The sequence below is a fragment of the Apodemus sylvaticus genome, chromosome 22 (assembly GCF_947179515.1).
Source record: "Apodemus sylvaticus chromosome 22, mApoSyl1.1, whole genome shotgun sequence".
Lineage (NCBI taxonomy): Eukaryota > Metazoa > Chordata > Mammalia > Rodentia > Muridae > Apodemus > Apodemus sylvaticus.
This window is the reverse complement of record NC_067493.1, coordinates 31,086,953-31,108,237: the sequence shown is the minus strand read 5'-3', so window position 1 is coordinate 31,108,237 and position 21,285 is coordinate 31,086,953. Positions and strand designations below refer to the sequence as shown.

General features: G+C 45.4%; 1 protein-coding gene across 2 annotated transcripts; it reads left to right on the top strand.

The window, feature by feature from the left end:
- The first annotated feature begins 480 nt into the window (after positions 1-480).
- Positions 481-20,807, top strand: LOC127673067 (NXPE family member 3-like). Of its 2 annotated transcripts, XM_052168613.1 has the most exons (6): positions 481-980; positions 10,743-11,485; positions 12,189-12,271; positions 15,251-15,316; positions 17,446-17,658; positions 20,088-20,807. In XM_052168613.1, exons 1-6 carry the CDS (start codon positions 924-926, stop codon positions 20,618-20,620), a joined length of 1,695 nt encoding a protein of 564 aa, XP_052024573.1. In that variant the 5' UTR covers positions 481-923; the 3' UTR covers positions 20,621-20,807. The 2 variants fall into 2 exon arrangements, with proteins under 2 accessions (XP_052024573.1, XP_052024574.1); XM_052168614.1 differs by lacking the exon at positions 15,251-15,316.
- The last annotated feature ends 478 nt before the right edge of the window (positions 20,808-21,285 follow it).

Sequence of the window (21,285 nt, the reverse complement as noted above, 5' to 3'; positions counted from 1 at the left end):
AGCTGGAGTGATGGCCCAGGAGGTCTGACGCCCTCTTCTGGCCTCTGAGGCACTGCACTCATGTAGCACAGAGACTTTGAAATACCTAAACTAAGGAAACCTGTCAGAGGATGCATGCTCTTCCAATACTCCATCACTTTATTATCTTGACACATACAGTAATTTCCTACTCTTACAAAATACATGAAATTCTAATCCAAATGTGACATGCCAAGCTCTAACCAGAGCCGCCTTAGCTCTCTCTCTCTCTCTCTCTCTCTCTCTCTCTCTCTCTCTCTCCCTTCTCCTCAACACCTGTTTTTTGGAGTAGAATGTCTTCTTCCTCTGTGGCTCTTCAGCCTACGTCTGCCTTCCCAGTAAGTCCTATCCAATTTGCATTCTAGTATAATAAACAACAAGTGTGGGTGCTGCCCTCAACACGTAGAGGTTGGTTTCCTAGCCTATTGGCTGAAAATACACACAGAAACAGACTCACCCCCACCCCGACCTGTCTTCTTACAGCGAGAACAAGTATTACACTAGAGCCCTCAGGGGGAAAAGATAAAAGTTAGGTTTCCATTTACTCCCTGTGGGTGTCTGTGGGGAGAGAACACTCTGTTGGGCACACCTTCCTGCCAGCTTCGAAGCAGGAGTCTTCGAACACAGAATTACACCGGTTTTTTCCCACCTGAATTCTGCCTCAGCACCAACGTAACAGAGCCAGCTGGATCTCAGCACCAACGGCTGAAATGTTTCCTATTAGCACATTCCTCTGTTTGACAGCATATACGCATGTCAGAAGACAGGGCTAATGGGAATGAGAAGCCAAACATAACAAATCAGCTCCTCTGTAATGGAAGGACCTGTTAAACTTATGACACTGTACGAGCTACCTGGATTCATATTTATAATTCGACAAGAGTCTAGGCTGTGTGGATCCATTCATGGGGCAATTCAAGAGCTACAAGATTCTGACTGTGGGGTTGGTCGTTCTGGTTTTGGTAAGTACTTTCCCTGCCTCTTGTTGGCTTCCTTACCACTTCTGCCTATGTGTAGGTTGATTAACTTTGATCTTGCAGAGCAGACTAGGGGAGGCTCTCATTCTTCCTACTTCCACTGCTGAGGTAGCTTTAGAGCATCAACTGCAGGATTTGATCATTCTACAAGGAGTTTGAGCATGTACCATGTGTTGGGGTCCATCAGGGAATCTAAGCTCAGAAGAAGTTGTCCAGGGAAGTCCCAAGGAGAAAGGTATAGGCGAGCTTGTGGACTATTGCTGGAAAGGCCTGAGCAAATGCCTTCTTGCCCGACATAGGGCATGAACAGCAGTCAAGAGAACAATTGTACCGATGCCCAGCTTGGAGAATAAATGGGTTTATTTGGCTTGCTTACAGGAATGCGAGTAAGAGGCCACATAAGCAAATAGGCCCTGCACACAACTTCCCTACAGATGCATAAATGGAGTTCTCCCCATTGTTAGCTTTCACCTTTACAGGCTCCAGCACTGCCAGACACCAGCTGAAGCTGGAGCAGAATTGCAGACAGCTGGGAAAGGCTGGGAGTGGGGCACCTGGAATTTCAGATAAGGATCCTCCCCCAAACCTTCCTTCTACACGGGGAAGTCTGCAGACTTAGCCTTGTTGAGGCTGCCTTGCCTGTTGTCACAGCTGCTGTGGTGAAAATGGTAATTAAATTAATGGCTGTGTTCTACACCAGCAAAACCTCAGTTCTCTTGCCTTTAGAAGATGTTGTCCTCTAAGATAAAGAGAAAGAAGACTTTTGGTGTCTGGTCTCATTTTTAGCATGGAGTGGGGGGGAAGGTCAGGTAATAGAAAAAGTCTTGTGTACACACACACACACACACTCAGAGGTTGGGGCTTGGGGGTAAAGGGGGCCAGTGAGGGTGGGAGGGAGATAGATCATAATGGGGTGAGTGTGATGGAAATGCCTTGTATACATGTATGAAATGGACGCAGTAAATAAGAAAACAAGTTAAGGCTGGGCAGCAGTGGCTCCTGCCTTTAATCCCAGAACTCAGCAGGCAGAGGCAGGCAGATCTTTGAGTTCAAGGCTAACCTGATCTACAGAGCAAGTCCAGAACAACTAGGGTTACACAGAGAAAGCATGTCTAAACAAAACAGAAAGAGAAAACCAATTTAAATCCTTGCCTCCAGCAAAAGCAAGCTAAGAGATTAGGATAAATCTTTGTTTCTTCTATGAAGTTATATACAAGAAACAGCCAAGAAGTGTCAGGAGGAAGCTTTTCCTGTTAGTCTGTCTATGAAAACTAGAAATTTAACTCACAGGATATTGTTATTGATATTTAAGCAGTAAGATTTTTTTTGCATAAAAATGTAGATTTCTCACTTTTCATAGGAAATGTATGATTTGAAATATAAGAAGACAAATTGGACATTATTCTGAGAGCAGTAAGAGTGAAAAAAGTTTTAAAAAAGAAATTCCTTCTTTCCAGAGAGGGTGATTTCATTTCCATAGCAAATGTGTGTTGTTTGAGAGAGAAGGCTTTGTTACCCTCTCTTTTTGTAGGCTGGCCTACAAAACAAGCTCCAGGCCAATAGTCCAGTGAGGTCTGCCTCTAAAACAAACAAACAAAAAAAACCACCTAAAAAAAAGGAACTAGATAGATTTCCCCAAAATCTGCAGGCTGTTGATGGCCTCTGTAGAAAGAGGAAGAGGTTGGACATAAACACACACATGGACACACACACATACACACATGGACGCACACACACACACATGGACACACACACACACACAGGACAGTAGACACACATGGACACACACACACAGGACAGTAGACAGGGACTATATGAGATGACAAGGGTGATCACCTGGAAGAGGGAGGAATACAAAGGAGGGCAATGGGAGGCTGGAGGGCTAAGTGGTTTGAGATGCTTGCTGCTCTTCCAAAAGAACCTGAGTTCAGTTCCCAGCACTTATGCCGAGTGGAGTTACACCTGTGACGCCAGATCTGAGAGATCTAATGGCCAATTCTGACTTTTATAGGCATCTGAACGTCTGTGGCACACACACACACACACACACACTCCTAAACAAAAATAAATCTTAGCCCGGCAGTGGTGGCGCATGCCTTTAATGCCAGCACTCGGAAGGCAGAGCAGGTAGATTTCTGAGTTTGAGGCCAGCCTGGTCTACAGAGAATTCCAGGACAGCCAGGGCTACACAGAGAAACACTGTCTCAAAAAACAAACAAACAAACAAACAAACAACCCAAACAAACAAAAATCTGAAAAACAGTAGAGATGTTTATGGATAGGGATACACACCTTTAATCAGAGCAATTAGGAGACAGAGCAGGAGAGACTCTGTGAATTTGAGACTAGCCTGGTCTAGTTCCATGCCAGGTAATGTTACATAGTGAGACTTTTCTCACATAAACAAACCAAACAACAACAATTCCTGAGGCCTGCTGAGGTGGCTCAGTGGGTGAAGGTGATTCCTGCCAGACCTGACAACCTGAGACCAGTCTCTTGAGCCTCACATGGTGAAAGGAGGGAATCACCTCTCAAAAGCTGTCATCAGAGTTTGACACATGTGCCATGAAACATGTGCATATACATACATGCACACAAATAAATACATGTGAAAAAGAGAGAACAGACTCCTGCTGCCGCAAGCAGGTGGGAAGGCTGCCTCACCCCTCCCTGGCTGTGGCACTCAGGAGATCTGGCACTGGACCTTGCGTGGGCAGCGCATTGGTTCAGGCGAGCCAGCCTGAGGGCATGACAATAAAAAAGGTGACTCCATCCTTCGCCCACTGGAGCGTTGACATTGGGTAAGCTTGCCTGGGCAGTGCTGGAGAGGGTAGAGTGGGAATGGGAGAGCTGGGGGGTTGATCAACTCAGCTACCACTCTGTGTGTGTGTGTGTGTGTGTACATGACTGCAGGTGCTCACAGAGTTAAGAAGAGGATGTCAGATCCCTTGGTGCTGGAGTTATAGGGAATTCGTTCATGTACTGATATAGGGTACTCATCAGAGAAGACTGATTAGACATGGGTTTAAGCCAATATATAGTCTTCATTAGCAGGCCAGCAATTACGCTGGGTGTTCAGGATCCTAGTGTAGAATGGAGTCTTACTCGGGATGAGCTTATAGGCATAAAAACAATATTCTGAGTCGACATTCTTCAGTTAACAAAAAATAGCCAGACGCAGAACTATGAAAGTTAAAAAGGCAAGGTTAGTATATTTTGACTTTCCCAGAACTATATCAATTTGGATGGATTAGGCCTTTGCAGTAGTTTTGGAAGCTCTGTGCTGAGTTTCACACCTAGAACAGCATTTCCACATAGAGTTGTGCTAAGGTCCGGCAGCTACTAACATCTGGGGCCCAGTATTCCTGACTTGTTTTAGTAAATGAGTCAAATCATGAACTCATTCTATTTTAGTTTAAGATGCAGGGCCTAGCTGGATTAACAGGGCCTCACTGCTAATCCAGTCAGAATGAAATTTAAGGGCACAGCCAGTGCTGACAGCAGAGTAGTTAGCCAGAGGCCTAGAGAATAGAGACTGGTACCAATAGTCCCCAAACAGTGCCAAGAATTATTCTAGTTACTCATGATAAATAAGCATAGAAACAACAGGTTTCTTCTAAAGTTAGACATAGTTTTCTTTATCTCATAAGAAGTCTAAGCCTCTCCAGTTATATAGAACCATTTCTGCAAGAGACTCTAACTGTTGTTTTAACTCAAAATGGAAACTTTTAGTGCTCTGGGTCCTGATCAACCTGTGTACTTAGTCTGGAAAGCATCAGAAGAGGCTCATTCATTCACCCGGTACATGTCCACCTAGCAGTCTCAGGGCCCAGTAATACTCTTGTTATCCATATGAACTAACCCATGAGGCAGAATAGCAGGCATCAGAATGAGGGGGGAATGCCTAGGCTAAAAGTTTGTGATATTAGGTAAGTTTCAGCACCTTGTACAACCTCTAATGTTAGGTTGGGCTGTCCCCAGTCAAAGGGAGTCACTGTCAATGAGCTGAGAGTCCATTAGTTAGTTTAGTTAGTTAGTTAGTTAGTTAGTGAGTGAGTGAGTTTCTGTCCCTATGGTTAGTTTCTTGTCCCTATGCAGTACAGGTAAGGGACGTCTAAGCATAACCAACAACCTTGACTGATTTTGCTTGATTTTTGGAGATGATTAACTCTATCCCCAGGGTTCCTTCCTGCAGTACAGGTTTTTCTTGTCTCCCAAGGCCAGAATTTTTTTTAAAGGATTTTTTCCCATGAAGCCTCAGTTTTATAAATGCTATTTTTGCAATGGAAACTCCCTTGTTTCTGGCAACCTGGGAACCAGCCACATGGCACACATAGAATTGTAAACTCTTTCCTTCTATCTCAAAGATAATTGCTATACCTTCCCTTTACTCCATAAACTAGACATGTGAAGTGGGCATCAGCAGGCAAAGGTCAAGGTAGATATGGACTTCTGCGTGTAGTCACTCTAGCTAGTACCTTGCCTGTGTTTGTCTTCCTATGGGTCGCTGTGTGTGGTCACTCTAGCTAGCTAATGCCTTCCCGTGTCTGTCTTTCTCAGCTTACAGTCAAGGCCTGAGGGTAATGACTGGTGGACTATGACCCTCATACTGTGGAGGACAGCAATTTCTAGGGGAGGCCAAATGCCCTCTAGGAAGGCCAACAATTCCTTTTTTTTTTTTTTTTTAAACAGAGCTGAGGACCGAACCCAGAGCCTTGCGCTTGCTAGGCAAGCGTTCTACCACTGGGCTAAATCCCCAACCCCAGGCCAACAATTTCTAATATCCTTTTTCCCAGCAATGAAAAGCCCTCCTTATCTACAGATCATAATCTGAGTAGTAAAAGCTTATCAACTGACAGTCTGGGTATATAGTGGGAGACTTTCCTTTTCCCCTTCTGAGAGCCAGCATAAGATTAATCAGTTCTGCTCTCTAGGCTGAGGTAACTGGCTTGGACCCAAATCCTCTCTGTTAAAATAACAACAGCAGTTCCTGTGTCCCTGGTTTCATCTTTCATGTCCTGACACTTGTGGCTGAGCCATTGTGTCATCAGAAAGAGGTAGCTGAACTGATTGATGGCAGTGGGTTCCTCAAATAGGACTTGAAAGTGGGTCAGGCATAGGGCATGGCTCTGGGTCACACAGTCATTACATCACCAGTGTTTTGGTGCTCTGCAGGGGAGGGCTTCAGCTGTGCCACAGGGTGCTGGAGGGGGTCTAACATCTTGACTCAGAGTTAACTTGTTTTTGTTGTTGTTGTCCTTTTGTTTTGTTTTGTTTTGTTTTGTTTTTCATTACCCTAGCAGTAGCCACCACAGCTCATAGACAGATGGGCCTTCCTGTGGCTACAGGGCACAAATGTTTGGACAGAATGTCAAAGGGCATTTCCATGGCCATGGGTATCTGTAAGTCTAACTGTGTGTCATCAACAAATAAGATGATCATGGCTTTCAGTTTATGTTAAAGGTCTTGTCCCAATCAGTTCTCTGTTGTTAAAATGCTTTTTAAAAACTACCTCCAGCAATTGGGACTTACTTATACCTTGAAATCTTATAAACTTTTATAATTTTTTCTGATATTTGGGCCAAGGGTGAAAAAGAAAATCTTATTTAGTAGCTATCTTTAATCCTAAGGAACTAGATAAATTATTTAGTCTCCTTGGCCAGTGTTGGGCATAAGGGAAATATGTTATGTCTAGGCTACATGGCTGCCACAAAGCCCCTGGAATTTTTTAATTTTTAAAATTCCCAAAGGAATTTTTTAAATTTTTTTTTCAGAAAATGCTGGGTTGTATGTATTATTGGTTGAATCTCGTTCCCTGGGTCTGCTTAGAGCAGGCATGGGGCAGAGGGAATGCTCAGCAGAATTAACTATTTCCCCCATCTCTGTGTACATTCTGCTTAGATGGCAGAGGGCCCTGGAGGAGAGGCCCACTTCCACACAGGGACCAACCCTGACAGGGATCAGGAGTCAATCAACACAACGAGCAATTGCTCCTGCTCCCAGAGTGTGCAGGTAGAGGTGTTTTAAGTTTCTCTGGGTAACCTGACAGAGTGAAAGTGATTCTGGTCCTCCATAGGACAGGACAGGGCTTAAGCCTAGCAAGTGGAAAGTCTCACACCAGAGAAAGTCACTGGTCAATACAGGGAAAGAAAACTGACAGAAACACATAGGAACACACACACACATAGACAGACAGACAGACACACACACACACACACAGAGAGAGAGAGAGAGAGAGAGAGAGAGAGAGAGAGAAAGAGAGAGAGAGAGAGAGGAAGGGAGGGGGAAGAGAGGAGGGGGGAGAGAGAGAGAGAGGAAAAAAAAAACAACCAGGGGTGGTCACCGCATATCCATACCCTTGAACAGACAGAGGGATTCAGTCCTGTCTCATAGGGATCCCAGACACTGGATGAGCAGCTATGTCCAACCTCTCTTATGTGTCTAAATAGAAGGCACTTTAACCAGACTTACCTCCATAGGTGACAGCCCAGGCCACTTTCTAGTTATTTACTTTTGGGGAAGAGATGTCAGACCCCTCTGAAGAGTTAGGCAGTGATTGATCAAAGGGAGCCCTGGGGACTTGAACATCTCAGGTTGTACACTAAGGGTCCCCTGACCTCTGCACTCTTCCTTGTTCCAAGGATCTCTGACCTCCACAGTGTCTCAAGGTTTCGTCTCTGGGGTCTCGCTGGGGCTTCCAGAAATGACTTGTGATATTCAGCACGGAAGATTGCTTGGACCTAGGCTTAAACCAGTAGAAAGTCTTTATTAGGAGGCCAGTGACTATTCTATGTGTTTGAGATCCGAGTGTAGCACAGAGTATTTCTCAGGTTGAACTTTTAAGCACCAAACCATTCCTGGGTTGGCACAAGAACAGTTAACAAGAGCAGAACTACAGAAGCCTAAAAGCAATAGTAGTACATTTAAGAGACGTTCCTATAACTATGAGCTTTTCTGGATGATGTCTTTGGTTTTGGCAGGTGGTGCTCTCTGTGTACTGAGGTTTTCAGCCTGAATGACACTTCTTTCATAGAGTCAGTTGTGCCAAGGTCTGAGTCTCTGTTACAGGTATGGGGAACTGAACTCTGATCCTCTGCAAGAGTAATATGTGGTTTTAGCCATTTATTCATTTCTTAGCCCCATGACTACAGATTTTTTATAAGGCTTTATAAATTGTTATCATGTGTGGTAGTCTAAGTGAGTGATGTCCCCAAAAGACTCTAGTATTTGAATACTTGGTCCTTGGTTGTGGTGTTTGAGACGATTGGAAGTGGCGTTGTTACCGAAGGACATGGGTTCCTGGGACAGGGCTTTGAGAGCTTAAGGCTTAATCTTACTTCCAGTTTTCTGTCTCTGCTTCATGCTTGCAATGGAGGATGTAAGTCTCCAGCTTCCTACTTAATGCATTTTTTTCATGATTATCTTGTGTATGTGTGTGGGATGGTGTGTAATTGTATGGAATGTGGAGTGTATGATGTGTATGTGTTGGGGGGGGTGGTTATTGCTGTGAAGAGACTCCATGACCAAAGCAACTCTTACAAAGGCAATCATTGAATTGGTGCTGCTTACATTTTCAGAGGTCCAGTCTATTATCATCACAGGGGAAGCACAGCATCACTCAGGCTGGCTGGGTGCCAGAGAGCTAAGACTTCTACATCTTGATCTAAAAGCAGACAGGAGCAGTGACTCCTCTGCCCTGGGCAGAGCTTAAGCATAGGAGAACTTAAAGCCCACATACACAGTGGGACACTTCTTCCAACAAGGCCACATCTCCTGAGAGTGCCATTTCCCATGGGCCAAGCATATTCAACCAGCAAATCCCACTTCCTGCCCCACAGGCTTGTTCAGGCACATGAATGTATGGTGCCCATAACTAACCAGAGCATAATACAAACTACACTTAGTTCCCATAGTCTATAGCAGTCTCAACAATGATAAAAGTCCAAAGTTCAAAGTCTCATCTGAGGTTCATGAATTACTTAACTATATTCCCCTATAATGTCAAAATAAAAAAAAAAAACAGATCACATACTTTCAACATCACAGGATATACATTGCCATTCCAAAATGTCACAGTGAGGAAATACAGAACCAAAGCAAGATCAAAACCCGGCTGGGCAAACTCTAAACTCTACATTTCCATGTCTGAAGTCAAAGTGTTCTTCAGATCTCCAACTCCTTTCAGCATTGTGGACTGCAACAGAATCCTGTCTCCTTGGCTGCTCCACTTCCTCTTAGCAGCTTTCCTTGGCATGTATTACTTGGCTCTGGCATCTCTACATCTTGGGGTCGCCAAGGCAACTTCAACTTTACAGCTTCCTGTTCTAGTGTCTGGTGTCCACGCATGATCTTCTGGCATTTTCCAAAGGGCTTGGGTCACTTCTCCAGCTCTGCCCTCTGTAGCATCCAGGTTCTGGTGAACTCCACTTCACTGCTGATGCTGTTCTTGGTGGTCAACATTCACTCTCAGACCACTAGGGAAGGCTTTGCCATTTCCTTGAGGCTAGCTTGGGGAAGGCTTTTCCAATTTCCCATGGGTCTGAGGCATTTGGGTCCTTGACATAGCTTTATCCAGGTCAATAGCACACATTTAGCTGTGCTCTACTCCCCCGGGAACTCTGCCCTCAAATTACCAAAAAGTGACCTGAAACTACTGAATTTCCTGCTACCATCTACTAAAGTTTGGGACTATAAACATGCCATACCTAGCCTTATCCCATGTTTATAGATGTTATAATCAGTTTGTAATTCACAAACATACATAGAAGTAATTTGGATGTTGATCCTCACTGTATTCATATATAGGTTAGTTAAGTAGCATTTATACGCATATATTATATACTATGCATGTCCATGAACATGGTATTCAGGTAAACATTCACAGAATCCATTTATTGGCCTCTTTATCCCCATTTTTAAGTTCTACCTACCCTCAAATCTTGGTGATATACCAATGTACATGGTGAGATTTCTCTTGGCTCTCTCTCTCCACTGCTAGTTTGGATTTTAAGTTCTTGGGTCTGAAGAGTATGTAAGGATCTAAGCTACTGTTTTCCAGCATATCAGACAATGTCAACAATGGGATCAGCATGATGGCTCAGCATGTGAGGGAGCTAGTTACCAAACCTGATGACCTGAATTTGATCCCTTGGACATGAGGGAAAAGAGAAATCACCCTACACATTGTCCTCTGAGGTTCACTTTCAGGCCACAAGATCCATGCACGTGTGTGCATGAGTGCACACACACACACACTGTTTAGAAAGAAAATACAAACCCAACAGGCATTCAAAGCTGGAGAAATGGCTCAGTGATTAAAAGTATTCACTACTCTTACTGAGTCCCTAGATTCAGTTCCCAACACCCATAGTGCAGGTTACAACCATCTGTACCTCGAGTTTCAGGTGAGTCAATGTTTCCTCTGTTCTCCTTGGGCACCAGACATAGTATGGTACATAGATAGATGAAAGCAAAACCCTCATACATGTACATAAAAAAAATATGAAGACAAACACCAATTGGGCCCCAATTTCCCTGTTAACATGGGGTGACTATAGTGGGAATTTCCATGAATTCCTAGCCTTGAGATGTTTCTTCCACATAAAGGTCATGGTGACTCAAATGCCAGATTTATGAAGGACACAGGCAGGTAAGACATGGGTGCTACTCATCCAATAGGAACACCTTCTCTGAGGAAGAACATGGGACACACACAACACATTGTCATAATCATCTCTTTACCCACAGGTGTTCTGCCTCATGATGTATTGGCCCAAGCCCATGATCCATTGGCTTGCACAACCCAATCCTGTCTCTGAGTATGTCTCAGAATCCATCGACTGGGACTCTCTCACTCATGAACTCTCCAACCTGACCAACCTTCTATACTGGCCTCCAACTGGTGGACACAGGGATCACTTTTTGGACTCTACCAGCCCCAAAACCTCCTCCTACCACTTGAAGGGTCCTGCCCAGGCCAATTATACTCTGGGAAGTAACCTAGAGGCCATCCTGGTGGCTAGGGATCACTGGGGTAGGCCCAAGGCTCATGGAGGAGATCTGTTTCAGGCACAGCTGCTGGGCCCAGAATTGAGAGCAGGAGTCCCAGGGGAGGTGAAGGATCTGGAGAATGGCACTTACCTCTTGTCCTTCCCCCTGCTCTGGGCTGGCTGGGCCCGGGTGCAAGTGCGGCTGATCCACTCCAGCGAGGCAGTTGGGGTCCTGCAAAGAGTCTGGAGAGGAAAACGAGCCACTGTTGATTTCAGAGGGTATTTCCAAGGAACAGATGGCTCTCAAGAGACTGTCATCTGTAACGTGGACCCCCAGTCAACTGGAGCCAAAGGGCCTACCTGCCAGTACAAGGATGTGGTTTCTGAGGAGATCTGGTTCTGTGCTCAACCCCCTACTTTGCCCTGCAATGCTCTAGTGGGTCACTCAAGTGGAAGTTATCTGAAGGTGACCACGTCACATGATGAAGACCTACTGGCTGGGTAAGAAGTCTAGAATCTTGAATGTGTCCCAATCTTAACATAGGCATGTGGAGGTGAGAAGACAACTTGAGGAAGTCAATTCTCTCCTTCCGCCATGTGGAGCCCGGGTATCAACTCAAGTCTGTCAGGCTTGACAGCAAGAACATGGCCTTCATCATCTTCATCGTACCATAATCGTTATCACTACCGTCAACCATCATCTAGAGATTCTTATGCCTGGAGTGAACTTGCGTTTCTGGTGTGGTTGAGGGTGACCTTTGAATGAAGGCAGAAAAGTTAAAGAGTTCAAGGCCTCCTTGGCCTGGGATGAATGAGCACAAAACCCTGTGTCAAAAACACAGGGGTGAGGTGGGATGGGGTGGGTTGGAAGAAGGAGTTATATTCCCTAGTGACTGTGTAACAAAAGTAACAACATTTATTTAGTGGCAGGAAAATTCCATTTTCTCGCTTGCTGTGGAGCTCCATTTATTATAAAAGGGAACTATGTGACTCTTCTGTTATCTTAACTATTAGTGAACTGGTAAGACCTTTCCTTGTATATTCCTCCTAACCACTATACTTGCCCCCATGTAGTGTGCCCACTTTGTTGTAGTGATCTTGATTTAGGCAGAGCATAAATAACCAGTTAGCCATGGTCTGCTTTTGCAAACCTACATTTCACCTGGTCAACCTATGTCAACGCTCACACTCAGTGTTTCCTCAGGAACGTGACTGACCAGAAACTCCCTTCAGGAATACCTCCAATCCTGGTCGTACCAGCAGCCCGGGGGAACGTGAGTAACTTGGGTGAGCGAGGCCGGGTCATGATGTGGTGGGGGATGGGTGTCGGTTTAGATGGACTGTGGGCTTATGAGTATGTGTGTGTGTGTGTGTGTGTGTGTGTGTGTGTGTGTGTGTGTGTGCTTGTAAATGTATTTGAGTGTTTATCTGTATCTGTATGCATGTGTATGTGTTTCTGTGTTTATCTGTGTGTCTCAGTTCTCTGTGTATATAGCTGTGTTGGGGTATAGACGTGTGTGCCTGTCTCTCTGTGTCTGTGTCCTCTGTCATGTGTACATGTGTGTTTGTAATGTATGTATGTGTGTCTGAGAGTTTATGCCTGTCTCTGGGCCTATCTCTGTCTCTGTCTATGTCTGTGTCTGTGTGTGTGTGTGTGTTGTGTTGTGTTGTGTTGTGTTGTGTTTGTGTGCATGGGGCCTGTATCTCTGTATTTGTGTGGTATATGGGTGGTGTTTACTTACCTGTGCTGAAGTATACGATACAAGTCTGGTGTCAGGATGTTCTCCCCACTTGCTCTGTATCTTATTTTATTTTACTTTGTGTTACATTATGTGCAGGGAAAGCAGTTTCAACTGGCAGTGATTTGCTATCTGAGAGTGATCAAAACAGGAAACGAGGGTAGCTGGTTAGATTGTGTGCAGGACTCAAGCAGGAAGGAACAGCTAATTCTGCTCTTTCCAGCCACAGCCAGCAAGCATGGGAGGGCCAGTATCCACATTATTGCCTGGAGAGGTTCCAAACACAGTGTTTGCATAGTGGCTTGCCTGTGTCTCGAGGCCTTGACTAGCCAGGCACTCTCTGGGTGATCCCTCAGAAAGGAAGGAACTGAAGGCATTGACGCCTCCCTCAGAGAAGGAAGGGAGCCTGGATTCATCCTATTCCCAACCCAAAGGTGAACCTGAGGTGGGGGAAAAGGGGAATCTATAGCGGACACCCCAACAGCAGACAGAGCTGGAATGAGGGTCCTTGACAGTCCACATGAACCCACTCCACACACACGTAATCAGAAAGAAATCTGTTTAGAAAATCTGCTCAGCCACTAAAGGACATTGGGCACAGAGTGGAATGTACCAGTTCCTTCATGCTGTCCCTGAATAAACATGATACAATGTACCTAGAGGAGGCCAGGTTGGGTCTAGAGCCTCAGGCACAAGGATCTAAGTGTTCAGCCCCGTGACTTGGGATGCCTGTGTCCAGCCACTCGGAACGCCCAGGCTAGAGTTCAACTGCCCTGACCCCTAGCATCGCTAAGCCCCAAAAGTACGGTCACTGAGGGAAGTACTTGAGTTGTTTCCACACGTGGGTGACCACTCCTACCAGGAAAGGGTCATCTATGGCCACAGCTGTCAGCCCCAGGATGGAGGAAGGGCTCCAGGAGCCACACAAACTCTAGAACAGTAAACACTGGGACACATAAAGGTCGTTTTTGGTTTAGAAAACAAAGTCTCTCCCTGAGTCTGGTGTTTGCTGTCTAGCTCAGCTGGCTGGTCAGTGATGCTCTAGGTTTTTCCATCTCTACCTTCCCAAGTGCTGGGGTTCAGGCATACCACATCCTGCTTTTGCACATGTCCTAGGGGTCAAACATAAGTCCTCACCGTTGCACAGTCTACTGAGCGATCTCTCCAGCCCTCAGATGGGATTTATTCCAGGTCTTTAGCCTTTGTCCTACCAGGGAAGTGTGGTACAGTGGTTAGTAGTGGGGCTGTAACAGCACACTTCCTGAGTTCAAATGCTCTCCCTGCCTTTTATTGTTCTTTGTAAAAGCACTCCTCTATAGGCTGGGGAATAGTATTCACACACAGATGGCCTACACACCTGCATGTATACTAACAAAAAGAAGGAAAGCAAGAGCACCAGGGGTAAATCCAGCAGTGAGGTGCATACCTACTTTCTTGGCACTCTGGAAAAAGAGGATTACAAGTTCGAGTCTAGCCTCACCTGATATTGAATTCAAACTCAGGGTCAAAGCCAGGGCCTCGTGAAGGCTAGGCGAGCACGCTCGTAGCTCCACTGCATAGACAAACCCTGGCCGTTCTGTATTTCCATCCTTGACAGCAGTAGCTGTCCTTGTCGCCCTTTGGTCACCCCTGTGTTGAAGGGGCCTTTTCGGGGTTCTGGCTTTGATTTTGGAGGATGAGGCTGCACAACATCCATGGGAATTGTCTCCGTGGCTCACCCTGTTTCCTGGCTCTATGCCCTTTTGGCTCCCTTATCCTTTTCTTGGTGTGTGGTGGTGACAGCAGGGCTTGGCGCTGTGTGCCAGACTGCAGCCCTCCACAGCCTTGCCCTGGGTGTGGTCTGCAGCGTCTCTTCTGCACACTGCTTCCAACTGCAGTTCAGAGAGAGCTTTAGTTGTTGTTGTTCAACTGGGTTTCTTGTTGTTTTCTTGCCTCAGACAGGGCCTAGCTATGCAGCACTAGCTGGCCTGGAACATTCTGTGTGTAGCAGGCTGGTCTCAGACGCTTCAGAGATCTGCTGGCTTCTGTCTGATGAGCGCTGGTATTCAAGGCTTGGGCCATCCCAGCTGGTGCTTGCCTTTTCTTTGAAATAGTGTCTTGGCTGACACAGGGGGGGCCTTGAAACTGCTGTGTAGCCAAGGATACCAGGCATAGCACAGCAAAAGTGTGCAGCTCAGAGGGCAAATTGCAGAAACAGTTTCTCTCCACCACCCCCTGAGTCTCAGGATCAAACTCAGGCCATCAAGCTTGGCAGTGGAGACATCTTAATGACCTTTGGACATTACTTACGTGTGTGTGGTTATGTATGTGTATATGTACGGGTGAGGGTGTACACGTGACATGTGTGTGTATGAGGTCAGAGGGTAGCTGGGTGGAGTCAGTTCTCACCTTCCACCTGTGAGTGGGTCCTGGAGAATTGAACTCAGGTGGACACCAGGCTTGCAAAGCACATGCCTGTACTCAATGATCCATCTAATGGGCACAACCTCAAATTTGTAATCCCTTTGCCTCCCCCTCCTGAGTACAGGCCAGAAGCTGACACAACTGGTTGTTTCAGTGCTGAGACTTGAACCTAGAGAATCAAATACAATAGGTAAGCATTCTACAACTCAGAGCATCCTCAGAAGTTCATGGTCCTTTTCTCCACTTGTTTTTGTTTGTTTTGAGACTAGGTCTCTGTAGCCTTGGCTGGTCTGGAATGTGCTAGGTAGACCAGGGTGGCCCTGGATTCATAAGCCTCTACCCAGGGCAGCCATTCTGTTATACCTTTTCACTATCTATCTGTTGAGCTCTCTACCCGAGCCACAGACTTTTAATAATTAATTCCTGTGCTAAGCAGGTAATAGTTGTCACTCCACTCTTACTCTAGAGTCAGTGACTACTTCCCTATACTAGTTCAACTTAAAACCATCTAAAACCAATGAAATAAACTATCTTTATTCTAACTTAACACAGTTGATTCACCCTTCCATCTGTACCCTCTTATAAGCAGCTAGTAAAAGCAGGATTTAAACCCTGATTTCCCGTGGTGCCCACGTTAGAATTTGAGTATCCCGTTAAGACCTATTTTCCCTACTAGGGGTCCTCAGTATTCTCAGTCTTTCCTTTGTTTCGACTGGGCCCGCCTGGGTCATGTGACCCAATTTTGGCACTTTATAACACACACAAAAAAACCCAAAACAAAGAAAAACAAAACTCTTAACTTTTAGACTAATAATCTCAGGTTTCTAATGAAAATATGCCCTACGTTCGTTCACAAAATGTAGTGGGAATTGACTAAAACTGAGTAGCGCCCCGCCAGGCCTCTGCTCCAAGTCCTGGCGGGTCTCTTTCCTGCCCAGCTCCCACTCCTTCCAAGTATCCGTCAAATCATGTCTCTTAAATTTTAGTAGTTTATATTTATATAAATATATAAATATATTTTTGTATTTATACATAATATATTTATGTATATTTATGTATATGAAACTCCCAATTACATAATGCCAAATTACAATAATAAAGTTATATCCCAATATTTCTAACCTCTCAGCACACCAGAAACACATCTGATTTGCATGGCTCCTCCTCAGCTCCCTCGTGCAGCTCCCAGGCTCCCTCTCTCTTAGCCCCTCCTTCTCTTAGCTCCTCCTCCTCTCTCCCCTCCAATCACTGGCCTCTCACTGCCTCTCTCTCCACCCCTTCTCTTAGCTCCTCCTCCTCCTCTCACCCCTCCAATCACTGGCCTCTCACTGCCTCAGTGTGAATGGATAGGAATTATCTTGCATCAATTGTTCTTGATCATGGTAAATTACTTAATTAACACTCTAGGTCCTCAGTGTTCCCATGTACTGCACTGAGTCTTTGCAGAACCAGGGGCCACTCCTCTGTTCTTCTCGGACATCATTTAATATGTGGATTGTCTTGGGTATTCAAAGTTTCTAGGCTAATATTCACTTATCACTGAGTGCATACCATAATTGATCTTTTGAGACTGGGTTACCTCACTTAGTATTATGTTCTCCAGCTCCATTAGAATGTTGTCTTAGTTAGGATGTCATTACTGGGAAGAGACACCGTGACCAAGGCAACTCATAAATTAGACACTGATTGGCACTGGCTTACAGTTTCAGAGGTTCAGTCCATTATCGTCATGGTGGGAAGCTTGGCAGGAAGCAGATGGTAGACATGGTGCTAGAGTAGGAGCTTTGAGTTCTACATCTTGATCTGAAGGCAGCTAGAAGAAGGCTTTCTTCTGTAGGCAGCCAGGAGAAGACTGGACTTCTACACTGGGCAGAGCTTAAACCTAGGAGACATCAAAGCCCACCCACACATTGACACCCTCCCTCCAACAAGGAAACACCTACCCCAACAAGGTTTCATCTCCTAGTAGTGCCATTCCCTGTGGGCTAAGCATTCAATTGCAAGAGTCTATGGGGGCCAAACTTATTCAAACCACCAAAGATATCAAGGCCTATATCAACTATGTAGGAATTTAAGGCTGTCATGGGCCACATAAAACTGTTTAAAACACTCATGTGCACATACACACACACACACACACACACACACACACACACACACACACAAATAAATGTAAAAACAATTTATTTACAAAAAAATGTAAAGAAGGTGACATAAGGTATGAGTTTATTTTGCTTTTTGTTTGTTTGTTTGTTTGGTTGGTTGGTTGGTTGGTTTGGTTGGTTTTTTGCATCTACTCGATTCTTCTCTTTCTTGTAGCCTTGCCCTCAAGGCCCCCATGCCGCCCTGGTCACCTGTCTCTGAAACCCTCCGGCTTCTACCACCAAGACAGATGGCACTCAACATTTTGTTCTAGCCGCTCTTTCCCCACTGTGGACAGCATCCGGAACTGCCTGGCTGGCCGCATTGTCTACATGATGGGGGATTCCACACTTCGGCAGTGGTGGGAGTATCTTCGAGATACAGTGCCCTGTGAGTGACCCTGAGGGGAGAGGAGGGACAGTGAGGACTCCTGATGGAGAGGTCTGACAGAGATTGCCTTGAGGGAGACTCCCTCCCTTAGGAGAAAAGTGGTGCAGGTTGCTGGCTTTCTGAAGGGCAGTGAGTGAAGGAGTAGGGTGTTTGCTTGGTTTTATGAGATAAGATCACACTATGTAGTGCTTGTTGGCCCAGAACTCAGTATGGTGATCAAGCTGGCCTCAAAGGCACAAGGTCTACCAGCCTGTGTATCCTGATTGTTAAACTTAAGAGCAAATCCCAGTTGGAAGTGAGTTTTAAGAACAGTGTGTCACACGCACATGTGTGAATGAAGGAAATCTCATGTCATTCAGGTTGGCCTGGAGCTCTATTCATAGCCAAGGTTGATCATGAAGCTCTGATCCTCCTGTCTCCACCTCCCATGTGATTAAAGGATGTGGCATATGCTACCACATCCTGTTGGTGTAATGTTCGGGGTATTTGTGATATAACTTAGGGTGGGGTAGGCAAGATCTCAACTAACTTATCCACATCCCCAGCCTACAAGAATAAACTCATTCAGGAGATTGCCTTCCCTATTTAGTTACCAGAGCTCACGAAAATAGCTAAAGGACAGTGCAACACACCTTCAAACAATGTAATGTGGGATGATAGCAAAAGCATCATTGCTGTGTTTCTAAATAAAATCTATAGCCATCATCTCATATGTGTGTGTGCATGTGTGCATGTGTACATGTGTGTATATGTATGTTTGTCTGTGGTGGAGGACAGAAAATAATTTCTTTTTTGGGGGGAGGAGGTTTTGAGAAAAGCTGTCCTGGAATTCACTATGTAGACCAGGCTGGCCTCGAACTCAGAAATCCGCCTTCCTCTGCCTCCCAAGTCCTGGGATTAAAGGTGTGCACCACCACTGCCCAGCCAGAAAACAATTTCTGATGTCACTCTTAGATACAGTCTACTATGTTTTATTTTATTATTTTCAGTATGTGTATGTGCATATGTATTGTGTGTGCATGCATGTGTGTGTGCACATGTATGTGGTATGTGCAAGGTTGTACACATGTCATGGCACATGTGTGGAATTCACAGGACAACTTTCAGAAGTCAGTTTTCTCCTTCCTGAGATGGAACTCAGGTCATCAGGCCTGCACCACAAGGCTTTTTCCTAATGAGTCATCCCACTAGCCCTACGACTCTAGGCAAGCATTCCACATGCTAAGCTACATCCCCTGACACCATCGTGTGTGATCAAGGTAAAATACTTAACATTCTAGGATCTCAGCATCCCTATCTATAGTGGAGAGATGAATACTACTTCAACTTGAATATAGTAGTGTACTCCTATGGTTGCAGCACTCTGGAGATAAGTCTCAGGTAGGACTTTACTGCTGTGAACAGACACCATGACCAAGGTAACTCTTACATGGATTTAATTGGGGCTGGTTTATAGGTTCAGAATTTAGTTCATTATCATCAAGGTGGAGACTGGCAGCATCTGGGTAGGCATAGTACAGGAGGAGCTGAGAGTTCTCCATCTTCATCTTTTTGCCTGCTAGGAGAAGACTGGCTTCCAGGCAGCTGGGACAAAGATCTTAAAGTCCATGCCCACAGTGACACACTTCCTCCAACTAGGCCACCCCTACTATATGACAAGGCCACACTTATAAATAGTGCCACTTCCTGAGCCAAATGTATTTGAACCACCACAAGACTAGAAGATTAGGAATTCAAGGCCAACCATTCTCAGCTACAAAGAAGGTTAAAATCTAGCATGAGTCACATAGGAATCTTTCAAATAGTTATGTGTGATGCATATTGTGCATACACTATATAAATACACATATATGTGTTATATACATGTACACATAGACATTGTCTATCTATATCTGTGTATACGTGTGTGTGTGTGTGTGTGTGTGTGTGCATGTGTGCATACTGGGTATAGAATTGTGTACCTTTAATCCCAACACTTGGAAACAGAGGCAAGCAGATCTGTGACTTCAAGGCCAGCCTTCTCTACATAATGAAGCTCAGGCTAGTCAAGGCAATAAAGTGAGATTAGTTGCCCAAAATAAATGAATAAATGAACAAATGAATAAATAAATAAACAAACAAATAAATAATAAGGGAAATGTATGTGTGTACAAGAAGATAATTAGCAATCATATGTTAATTCAGTGTGTGTGTGTGTGTGTGTGTGTGTGTGTGTATGTGTGTGTGTGCCCGCACGCGCGTGCACAGTAATGTGCTGAAGTGTGTGAGAAGATCAGAGAACCATGTGTAAGAGCTGATTCTCTCCTTCTACCATATGGATCGTAGGGGATCAAAGTCAAGTTATGAGTTCTGGCAGCAAGAGCCCTTCCTGCCTGAGCCATCCTGCTTGGTTCCCTAAGTTAAACCCTTCTTTCTCCTCCTCCCAACAGCACTGAAGCCAGTTGATCTACATGCCACTTATCAGGTAGGTCCCCTGATGGCCGTGGAGACAACTCGGGGGACAGTGCTGCACTGGAGGGCCCACAGCTGGCCCCTGCGTTCTCTCCGCACCCCAGTGGCCTCCCTGCACTCTGTGGCCAGAGAACTACATGGCCTGGCTGGGGGACCCTACACGGTGGTGGTGCTGGGCATAGGAGCCCACTTTACCACGTTCCCTCCCTTCATCTTTGCACGAAGACTGGCAGGGATCCAAGCAGCTGTGAAGGCCCTGCTGGACCGGGAACCCAGTACTCTGGTCATCATCAAACTGGCCAATACTGGCTACAAATCTGTGTATGGCAGTGACTGGCTCACACTGCAGGTGAACCGCTTGCTCCGCGCTGCCTTCGCTGGTCTCCGAGTGGCCTTTGTGGATGCGTGGGAAATGACCTCCAGCCTGGATGTGCCAGACAGCATCCACCCAAGGAAGTTTATTGTTCGAAATGAAGTGGAATTATTTCTGTCCTTCATCTGTCCCACCTGAGTGCTCCTGAGGGATCTGAGACTGAATGGATGGATGGAGAGCCTGGGTGTGGCCACCAAAAAAAAAATGGACTCCCAATTACAGAAAGCTGAAGCTACCCCTGGCCCACCCACTACAATACTTTGGTTCTATACTTTATACATCTCTCTATGTACCACAGGGCAAATATAGTTTTATACAAAGGAGACCATGTTTTGCATAGTATTCTCTTTTTGAATATAAGGGGTTGTGTGTAGGATATGTACACATATATGTACAGATGCTCTCCATGTGTGTACACAGAGGCCAGAGGACAGCTTAGGTTTTCCTGTCATATCAAGGAAATCCTGTTTAACATGACTCAGTGGCTGGTGCTGCTTCAATCTTGTAGAGTCTGGCACTAGGCAGTTTATTTTAGGCATTTATGAGTCCAGTATAATTTGGGACACGGGGTGGGGGTGGGGGGCCCCCGGGGAGAGGGAGGGAGGATTTTCCTAGTGTAACAGAGTCCCATTTGTTCAAGGAGGCATAACGTGTCTTAGAGACCTTCCTTTGTCTTCCAGTAACCATTCCTAGGATAGACAATAAAAAAACCATTTTAGCTGCAAACATTACAGGGCCCAGTAAGTGCAAGGATTCATCCCAATTTTAGAGGAGAGTTCTTTAATTTTATTGACCAAGTGCAA